At 61.9% G+C, this 10,353-nt stretch overlaps 1 protein-coding gene across 1 annotated transcript in view; it reads left to right on the top strand.

The window, feature by feature from the left end:
• IL27RA (interleukin 27 receptor subunit alpha) overlaps positions 1–7,475 on the top strand; it is a gene marked incomplete in the record, with an annotated part of 16,801 nt that extends 9,326 nt beyond the window's left edge. Inside the window, 12 exon segments of the mRNA XM_034792892.1 lie at positions 141–301; positions 698–846; positions 1,131–1,284; positions 1,660–1,739; positions 2,141–2,336; positions 2,604–2,804; positions 3,362–3,463; positions 3,576–3,737; positions 4,119–4,247; positions 5,063–5,153; positions 5,828–5,924; positions 6,531–7,475. Coding sequence (XP_034648783.1) covers positions 141–301; positions 698–846; positions 1,131–1,284; positions 1,660–1,739; positions 2,141–2,336; positions 2,604–2,804; positions 3,362–3,463; positions 3,576–3,737; positions 4,119–4,247; positions 5,063–5,153; positions 5,828–5,924; positions 6,531–6,839 — 1,831 coding nt within the window.
• Between the last annotated feature and the right edge of the window lie 2,878 nt (positions 7,476–10,353).

Here is a 10,353-nt window from a genome sequence, read left to right as displayed (position 1 = left end):
GGCTCCCAGAATTCCCGGCTCTGGGAGGGGTGGGGGGCCTCGAGGTTAGAGCAGTGGGAGGTCTGGGAGCCAGGACTCCTGGGCTGTCTTCCTGTGGGATGTGCCGACTCATCGGGTTATTCCCTGGGTTCATCTGCCAGCAAACGCAACCAGACGCGGAGTTCCCAGGCCCCCGCCGGACAGAGCTGGGTGGTGATTGGAAGAAGCAGCCTGACGCACAATGAGAACTATGCCGTGTGGGTGGAGGCTGGTGACGGGACCCAGATCACCCCAAGGCTAACTCTGACCCCGCATGAGATAGGTAACCCAGAAGCAGCCCAGCTCCTCCCCTGCCCCTAGGAGCGAAGGGTGGGGGTGGGGGCCTGGGGGGATTGGGAGATGGGGGGGAGGCTGTTGGGCCCCATTGGGAATTTGTGTTGATTTCTTCTAGATGTTTGTCATTTAAAATCCTCTAGACCTGGACCAGCTGTTTCACAGACAGGCTGGGTGCAGTGGTTAGATTGGGTGTGGGTGAGGCTGGGAGCCAGGACTCCTGGGTTCTATTCCCAGTTGTGGGAAGGGAGGGGGGTCTAGTGGTTAGAGCGGGTGGGGGCTGGGTTCTATCCCAATTGTGGGAGGAGAGTGTGTCCCAGTGGTTAGACCTGGGAGCCAGGACTTTTGGGTCCTACTTTCCCTTTATCCACTGTGTTGGTTCCAGTGAAGCCGGATCCCCCTGTACTGAGCCTAGTGGACGTGACCCCTGTGGTCACCGTGACCTGGACAAACCCCCAATGGCCCCAGCATTTCTCCCTGGATCTGGCCTGCCACCTTCGCTACCGGGTGTCTGGGACCCCCAACTGGACCAGGGTGAGTCTGCATGGCAGGATTGCAAAATGTGCGGCGGTGGGGGGGTGTTGAGAGACAGGGCTTCCTCTGGGATAGCAGCCTACTACTGCTGCTAGATAACAGAGCTCCTCCTTCAGCTCAAGTAATGGAGGGCTGCATTCTGGTGCTACAGAGTCCTGGGTTCAAATCCTGCCCATAACATAGCAGGGCCTGTTACATCTTCTGCTGACGGGGGGCAGCTGTAGAACGACAGGTGCTGATTCTGGGGCCCCATCTCTCTCCCTCTGTGCTGTTCTCCCTGGCAGGTTCATGAAGAGGATGTTGAGCCCAACAACTACGAGTTCTCCAGCCTGGAGCCTTTCACGGCCTATGAGGTGCAGGCTCGCTGCATCCCTGAGGACCGGAAGGGCTTCTGGAGCGACTGGAGCCCGTCCCAGACCTTCCGGACCCCCGAGGCTGGTACGCATGGGCCTGAGCCAACCGGAGCAAAACGCCTGCCCTGCGGGGGAGGGTCACACGTGGTGGAGTCAGTCAGCAACAGTCAGGACTCCTGGGTTCTATCCCAGCTCTGGGGTGGGGGGGTCTAGTGGCTGGAGCAGGGGGCTGGAAGTCAGGACTCCGGGGTTCCGTTCCCAGCCCTGGAAAAGTTCTCCCCGCAATGCTAAATGCAGAGGCCTGTCCTGCCCCGGGCAGTCAGGGGAACACCCCTCTTGGGAAAGGGGCCCAGTGCTTTCCTGGCCCCGGAGAGCTCCTGTCGGGCCCTGTTCACTCTCCCTGCCCTGGAGTGACCCCAGTTTCTTCTCGGATGCCCCGGCCCCTCTCTGTTGCCCTTAGCCCCGCTGGGCCTGGTGGACGTGTGGCGAGTGGCCAGCCCCCCTGAGTCCGGAGACACCAGCCTTCTGCTGCTGTGGAAGGTGAGACCTGCGCGGGCCCATCACTGCGGAAACAAAGGGGTGGAGTACAGCAGAATCTTCCCATTGGTGCCGGAGGTGGTCCCAGCTGATTGGATAAACTCCGCTGTCACATGACTAGGGGCGTGCACCCCAGTGCCCTGGCCAAATTCCGATTGGCTTTCCCTTCTGGACACGCCCGTAGCCTCCACTTCCTGTCCTAAACCGATGAGCCGTGTGTCCATGCAGCTGCTAAGCAGTGGCCACGTTCCACCCCAGAGGTGGCTGCATTGCAGGGGTAGCCCAGGTTATTCCCAGGCACTGGGGGCCTAGCGATGGCAAGCACAAGGGGCGACCCCATCTGGAGGGCGGGAGGGTGGGATACTCATCCATTTGCATTAACCCTTTGCTGGATTCCCGACCAGCCACTCAATTCTGAAGCAGCCAGGGGAGTCATTCGCAGCTACAGCCTGGCCTTCCGGAGCGGCAGCAACAGCTCCGAGAGCCTGGAGTCCACCTGCTGCAACGTGAGCCTCCCCTCCAGAACCACCCACGTCTGGATCTCGGCAAACAACCACGTCGGGCGGACGCAGCCTGCCTACCTCAGCTTGGAGCGGCAGGGTACGACCGCGTGGGGGCCCATTCCCTGCCCACTGAGCCAGACTGGCCCCTGGGAGCCAGCGCCCCCTAGAGGGGAAAGGCCCTGTGCCCCATTCCCTGCCCCCCCCCCAGCCAGCCAGTGCCCCCACCCTGGGCTGAATCAGGACCGGCGCCCCCTAGAGGGGAAAGGCCCTGAGTCCCATTCCTGCAGCATCCCTAACCTGGCGCAGGGTGGGACCCAGAGAACGACCGCCCTTGCCCAGTGATGGATCCTGTGGCTTCCCCCAGATCTGCCTGCCCCGGCGGGGGTCCGGGCTGCGGCCGTGCATGGGCAGGATCTCCTCGTTACCTGGGAGCCCAGCAAGGACCCTCTGGAAGGGGAGCCCACGGAGTACCTGGTGGAGTGGGCCGAGGAGTGCAGCAGCTCAAAGGCGGCATCCCTGGACTGGGTGCGCAGGCCGGCTGGCACCCACAGGGCCCTGCTGACAGGTATGGGGGGAGCCCGGCTACAGAGGCCCCTGCATGCCACAGCATGGGGCCGGGGGCTGCTTCGCCCTGCCCCACCCCTGACACTCTGCTGGGAAAACTCACAGCCTGGGCAACTGCCAGGCCCTTTGCATGTGAGAGTGAGGTCTAGTGGTTAGAGCAGAGGGGGACTGGGAGTCAGGACGCCTGGGTTCTATCTCTGGCTGTGGGTGGGAAGTGGGTTAAAGTAGGGATAGGACAGGAGTCAAGGCTCCCGGGTTCTATTCCCAGCTCTGGAAATGGGGAGTAGGGTCTAGTGGTTAAAGGAGGGAGGGCTGGGAGTCCTAACTCCTGGGCCCATGCACAGAAGTGCTGGGTGCCTCAGTTTCCCCATTTGTAAAATGAGCCTCGGAACCCTGCTGCACCGAGGACGGGGAGGGGAGGCCAGAGCTGTGGGGCTCGGTTGTAAAGTGCCCGAGAAGGGCAGGGAATTTCTACTTTGTGCTTCTAAGCCAGCGACCACTCAGATTGGCAGCTCGCCCTGGGAACTGACCCTGTCTCCCTTCGCTCCCCCGCCCCAGGTGACTTCAGACCACGGGTGCCGTATCAGGTCCGCGTGTACGGGCTGTACCCCGGGGGCTTTGGTGCATCGGCCCCTGTCCGAGCCTACATCCAGGAAGGAGGTAGGTGCACAGCCCCTGTCCCACCCTGATTGGCACTCGCTGGGCACTAAGGAAGGTAGGATGGGTAGTGCTGGCTGTCACTCACAGCCCATCCCCTCTCCTTTCTCCCCAGTGCCATCGGCAGGGCCCCAGGGCCTGCAGGATCATAGCATCTCCAAGGAGGCGTCCATCATCTCCTGGGAGGCAATCCCCCTGGCGCAGCGCAACGGGCACATCACTCACTACACCCTCTACCTCGCCACGCCCACGGAGAGCCCACAGACCTACCAGCCCAGTAAGTGCCACCCCACAGATCCGGGGTGCTGTGGGAACAGGCAATAACCCAGCAGCATGGGCCTGGTGGGAGCTGAGTCGATATCTCAGGTGGGGCAGCCACTGGAATTGGACCTGGGGGTCTCCGAGCTAAAGGGATCGCTCCCTCTGCCAGCAGCAATAGTGAGACTTTTATCCTCTATGTAGGCTGGCCACTAGAAGGGGTGCTGGTGAAGACAGGCGCCGAGCCAAGTCTTGGGAGTGGAGAAGGGGCGTTAGCCTCAGATAGGAAGGGCAGCTCTCCCTTCCCCTGCTGTCTGACCCTGGCGAGGCGGGGCTGAGGGCAATGGGAACATGGAGACCTCAGGCCTCCCAGCTCACGCGTCTCTCGTCCCCTGTGCAGTTGCTGCTACAGAGACAAGCTACAACCTCTCAGGTCTGGAGCCCGGCACCTCCTACCAGCTCTGGATGACGGGCTCCACTTCGGCCGGGGAAGGAAACGCCAGCTCCATCCATCTCTTCCACACGCCAGGTGGGGGCTAAGCAGGGTCCGGTGCTGGGACGGGAGCCCCTTTGCAGGGAGCGGGGTGCTTTCCCCACACACTCCCTGCTGGCCCGACATGGGGCGAGGGGGTGCTGTGCTGCAGGGGGTACTTTCGCCCCGCACTCAGCAACACTCAGGGGATCAGCCGCGGTGTCCCAGCCAAACTCCACCTCGGGTGTTTCAGTTCAGCCTCTCGTGCAGTTGCAACCAGATGCGGGATTCTCCTTCACCTCACGTGTGCAGCAAGCTGTGTGGCTCTTTGTCACCTGCCGCGCCTCACCCCAGAGGCAGGAATATCAGCGCCGGGCCAGGGATCCCTGTGTAAACAGCTGCCATGCCCCACCCCAGAGGTGGCCGCAGCTCAGCGCTGGCAGAGCAATCCCCACGCACTGGTGCTGTGTGCCAGCCACACAGCTGTATGTGTGTGTGTCATGTTCCATCCCAGAGGTGGCTGCATCTCAGCGCCGGCAGAGCAATCCCCATGCACTGGTGCTGTGTGCTAGCCAGCAGCTGTCATGTTCCACCCCAGGGGTGGCTGCCTTTCTGGATTGTCAGAGGAAAGGATCCAGGAGGCTACAGTAGCCTTGTCCTTTCCTACTGGGCCTTCCTCTCACCCTATGCCCCGGTACCGTGGCTGGGGGAGGGCCGAGGTGTGCGTGGCTCAGATCCCGTTGCAGAGCGGGGCTGGGTGGACCCTGCCCGCTCTGGGCCGCATGGGGCTCTCCCCTCTAGCTGGGGGCAGGTAGGGATTGAGGGACGGAGTCACTCGGGCTTTCTCCCAACCCTGCTCTCTCTCCCTGCAGATTCCCGCTGGGAGGCCGTCCTGGCTTCCCTCCTCGCAGTGGGATTCCTTCTTTTCCTCGCCTGCGTCCTGGGAGCTGTCCTGCATGTGCAGTAAGGATGCCAGGCAGTTGGTGGGGGAGGGGAGCGGGCCCCACGCAGGGTCCTCCTAGGTCATCCTGGACGGTGCCCACGCCGTGCCGTGCTGTCCCGCTCCGTGGTGCCTGGGGCACACGGACAGAGCCAGGCAACAGCTTTCAGCGGGAACATTTTTGGGTGAAAAATGCGGCACCAGCCCGTTGGGTGAATCCGGGTCTGGTTGCCAAGTTGCGCATCGGAAATGCAAAAAAACCACCCCAAATTCAATGTTGAAATATTTCCACTTTTTCCCGGCTCCGAGCAGCTTTGGGTTTGGAAACATCCTTCCGCCTCGGTTTTCGCCGACGCAGAACCGGTCCGGGATGCGGGAAAGGCAATCGCAAGGTTTCGATTCACCCCGAAGGAGGCTTTCCCACCCAGAACGGTGGGGTCTGGCCTTTGCCATTAGCTGAAACTGTTGAAAAACCTCAGGTTTGGTTCAACCCAAAATCAAAATGGATCTCATTTTTGCAAACGAGACGTTGCATATTTATCAAGTGTGCAAATCAAGGCGTGCCATGATTTGCATAACACCTGGCAGGGGCTGGCCCCATGCAGCCAGGCAGTCTCTGTACCCCACTGCTGCCCCCCCCTCGCCCCCAGCTTTCACCCTGGTGTTAAAAAAACCTTCCCCTCTCTCTCGCCCGCAGGCTGCTGGACCTGTGCCAGAAGGTGCTGCCTAGCTGGTGCTGGGAGAAGGTCCCAGATGCCACCCACAGCAGGATTATGCTGCACGAGGTAGACAGGGTGAGATGGGTGGCCCGGGCTAGGATGTGTGACCCGCCCTCGTCCTGTGCAGTGGGGCCAAGGAGGCAGATCGGGCGAGCCAGGCCTGGACAATCAGGGGTTGGGGAATGGGGTCTAGAGGTTAGAGCAGGGAGGCTGGGAGCCAGGACTCCTGGGTTCTCTCTCTGGCCTTGGGTGGGTAGTGGGGTCTAGTGGTTAGAGCAGGGGGGGCTGGGAGCCAGGACTCCTGGGTTCTATCCACAGCTCCAGGAGGGCAGTGGGGGCTAGTGGCTAGAGCAGGGGGGCTGGGATCCAGGACTCCTGGGTTCTCTCCCCAGCTCTGGGAGGGGAGTGGGGTCTAGTGGTTAGAGCAGGGGGGTGGGGAGTCAGGACTCCTGGGTTCTATCCACAGCTCCAGGAGGGCAGTGGGGGCTAGTGGTTAGAGCAGGGGGGCTGGGAGCCAGGACTCCTGGGTTCTATCCACAGTTCTGGGAGGGGAGTGGGGTCTAGTGGTTAGAGCAGGGGTGGGTGGGGAGTCAGGACTCCTGGGTTCCATGCCCAGCTCTGGCAGGGAGCTCCTTGTCGCTAGGGAGTGAGATGACTGCTCTCATGCTCTGTTTCCTCCAGGATCCCCACAGCTACAGGGGTCCTTTGGTGCGGGCCGCGGCCGCGGAGGAGCCCCCCATCACCGAGCTCCACATTGCGGAGCCAGCAGAGCACGTGAACCACGGCTACTCAACTCTGCCCCAGCTGGAGTCTCCTGTGCCTGCCCGGCCCCACGGCGCGGGGGCTGACGACGGGCCCGGGAGCAAGCCCAGGACAGAGGAGCTGGGGCCAAGCAGCCTGGAGAAGGCGTGGGGAGAGCAAGCCCCGGTCATTTCTGGCTACGAGAAACATTTCATGCCCACCCTGGAGGAGGTGCTGGGACTGGCCTGAGGGACGCGGCTGGGCGAGACCCACCAGCCCCACCCAGCATTGCCCCAGGCGCTGCGGGAGACCCAGCCGGGCCTGCCTGGCTCGAGGGCCAAAGACTGGGACATGGGGTCTTTCCCCTGTAGGGGGCGCCGGCTCCAAGCTCAAGTTGGGGCAGGGAATGGGACACGGAGACCTTCCCCTGTAAGTGGTGCTGGCTCTGCTCTGGCCTTAATTCTGCGGTGACCGAATTGTCCCTGTCTGGTGGACTGAGTTTGCTGGTATAACGGGTCCCTCCTAGACAACCTCCCCGACAGACTGCCTTAGCAAACAGGCCCAAGACTGACTGGCCCATGGAGACCGAGTGCCTCTCCGGACTCCCACCCCCCTCTGCTCTAACCACTACACACACTACTCCTCTCCTGGAGCTGGGGAGAGAACCCAGGAGTCCTGACTCCCAGCCCCCCGGCTCCAACCACTAGACACCACCCTCCTCCCAGGGTCTGTGACAGACCCCAGACCCCGCCCAGCTAAGCGTCACCCTGGTATCAGAGCAGGCCAGCTTTCTCCCCACACTCAAGTCCTGTAGCTCCGAGTGCCACAACATGCCCTTGTACTGTATTTTTTACCTGTACTGTATAATACCTGTTTTAAACCTTGGCTCCCTGTCGTTCATTGCCCCAAACAAAGCAGCGGCTTTCCTGTCGGGACCTCAGAGGGTCTGGGCAGGGTCTGGCGCACCTGTGACCGACTGCCTCCCGCCTGGTGTACAGAAGCTGCCGAAAGCGGCAAGCTCACCACAGGAGCAGGGGCGGCCAGCTAGGAGCACCGCAGCAGCCGGCCTGCAGAGCTGGGGAGCCAGGGCCGGGGGGGGCTGCATTGTGGGTGGAAGAGTCAGTCAGTGGGGTGAGCACCCGAGTGCTGAGGGGCTCAGGGGTAAGTGACCCAGAGGTGACGTCCCTGCAGGGCGGACTGGGAAATTATGGTTCACGGGGACCCTGGGGACCCTGGTTGGACCAGCTGGGCTCTCCTGACCATTGAATTGGCCAGCAAGAGAGACTGGGTTCACTTTAGAGTGGACCGAGGGAAATTTGTCCTGCTGCAGGCGGGGGCTGCCTTATTACAGCGCCTCACGTCGACTGCCTGGGAGAGAGGGAGCCTGAGTCCCATTTTACAGATGGGGAAACTGAGGCCCAGAGTGACTGGGCTAAGGTCACACAGCATGGCAGTTGTGGACCCGGGCGTAGGACCCAGGAGTCCTGCTGCCCATTCCCCTCCTCTAACCGCTGGCTCCTACTCTCCCCCCAGAGCTGGGTTGGGAAGCCAGGAGTCCTGCCGCCCAATTCCCCAGACTTGCTCCTGGAACCCAGGCCGGCTGCCCGAGGCCCTGAGAGCGCGGCTGTAGCTCGCCTAGACTCTGAGAGCGGCAGAGCGGCCTTCTGGCTGCTACGCCAAGACCACAAGAACATCCTTCCTCTCAGGCGAGCTGCAAAATACGTGAGATGCTGCAACCTTCCCCGGCAGCGCGCAGGGGCGGGGCGGGCTCTGCTCCTCCAGCCCAGGGCCCCGGCTCAGAGCTGCTGCACCCAGCATTTCTCCAGCAACAGCCGGGCAGGTGTCTGCTCAGCATGTGTCCCTGGCACCCTTGGGCTGCCCCAGTGCATGCCAGACACTTCAGCTCTGCCCTGCTCCAGCCCCGCGCCTGCCTCGCTCGCTTGGACTCCGCGGGGTGAGCGGGCAGCGCAGAGGAGGGCGTGAGGGGAATTGGCACTCAGACTTGGCAGGGGTAGGAAAGGCCCAGCGGGTGCAGCCTTGGGTGTGTACCTGACAGATGAAGGGAGGGGTTGGGACCTGCATGGGAGGGGACCTGAATTGAGCAATTGCTTGGACGATGCAGGACTACGGCCCTGAAGAGACCCCCCCCCATGTGGGACCAATGAGGTGAACCCCTTAATATTGTAACAAGCTGGCTAACGCAGGTAACGCCACTGCCCTCTGCTGCTTTGGCTTAGCTGTGTGTCATAGGCCCTGCATTGCTCACAGCGATTCCCCTTCAGCGCCAGGAGCTGAGTTCCAGTCTCCTTGCTACAGCTGACTGGTAACAATCCTCCGTGCTTTCCAGCTGCAATGATGGGCAGCCACAGGGCCCCGTCGGGCTGGGCGCTGCCCAGACACAATGACACAAGCCCTCCCCGGAAAAGCTCACAGTCTAAACGAGGGAAACTGAGGCACACAGCCATGAAGTCACTTGTCCGAGGTCACACAGTGAGGCGATAAGTCAGGAATTGAATCCAGGTGTCCTGAGTCCCTACTAAGCATGAGGACAACACTTGGCAGACATCAAACCAAGGCGGGGGGGGGGGACAGTTTGAATTTCATGCCCAGCCTATTGAGTAGAGAGAAGAGGGAGATCTGCCCCCCCCATCCGATCTCAATTCACTTGACTTTAACCCCCGCAGCCTCACGGGGATGTGCTGAATTCCCACCTGTGGGGAAAGCTGGACCCCCCTCCGCCCCTGGGAAGCTCCCAGTGCTGAATTCCCACTGATTTCATTCAGCGGCCAGGGCCAATGACACTGCCTTGATCTACACCAGCTGGGGATCCAGCGGCTCTGTAAGCGTTTAAAACGGACAATCCAGGCTCAGGCGAGACGCTGAGCATCACCCGGTGACGTCTGCCCAGCACCCCTTGCTGGGACGTGCTCGGAGCTGGCAGCTCGTCAGGGGGGAGATTTGGCCCTGGGGGAAGGTTTCAGGAGGGTGAAGGCGGCAGCAGGGCCCTGGGTGATGGGACAGTCTATGCAGCATGGCAGAGACCGGGGCGGGGCGTGAGTCTGGTCTCCCGCTGTCACGGCCCGGACTGCAGCACTGGGGGCAAACAGCAGCTCGGAGCTGCTGCCCCCGTCCGCAGTTGGGGGCTGAAATCTGGGCAGCCCCTCGCGAGAACACAAGCCCAGACGTGGAACCAGGGCTGCAAAGCCGGAGTAACAGCACCGGGGTTCAAGGATGCGCTGGGGTATAAATCTGGAGTCGCTGACGCCCAGGCCAGTCCTGCTCTAACCACTACACCACACTCTCCTCCCATAGCTGGGGCTAGAACCCAGCAATCCAGCCTCCCACCCTCACTAGAGAGCTGAGCACAGGAAGCAGGGTCCTGACTGCTGCAATGCGCGTGACCCCACTTGTCTCCCAGAGCTGGGCCAGAACCCAGGAGCCCTATTCTCAGCACGGGGAGGGAGGGCGTATTGCCGAGGGAGCAACGATTCCCTAGGTCAGCCTTCCCCTCTCTGAAATGGGGATCAGCCCCTATTATTAGATCAGGGCACAGACCCCGACCGAGATCAAAGTCCCCTTCAGGCTGGGCGCTGGGTCTCGCTGGGCTGGGCACTGCACAGACACACACCGAGGGACAGTCCCTGCCCGGCAACGCTCACCGAGACAAAGAGGGTGGGAGGGGAAACTGAAGCCAGAGAGGGGCCGGGACTTGCCCACGTCACCCAGTAGTAAAATGGCAGAGGCGGGCACAGCACCCAGCAGG

The sequence above is a fragment of the Trachemys scripta genome, chromosome 16, assembly GCF_013100865.1.
Source record: "Trachemys scripta elegans isolate TJP31775 chromosome 16, CAS_Tse_1.0, whole genome shotgun sequence".
NCBI lineage: Eukaryota > Metazoa > Chordata > Testudines > Emydidae > Trachemys > Trachemys scripta.
The sequence above is the reverse complement of the archived record's forward strand: the minus strand, read 5'-3'. Positions and strand labels throughout refer to the sequence as shown.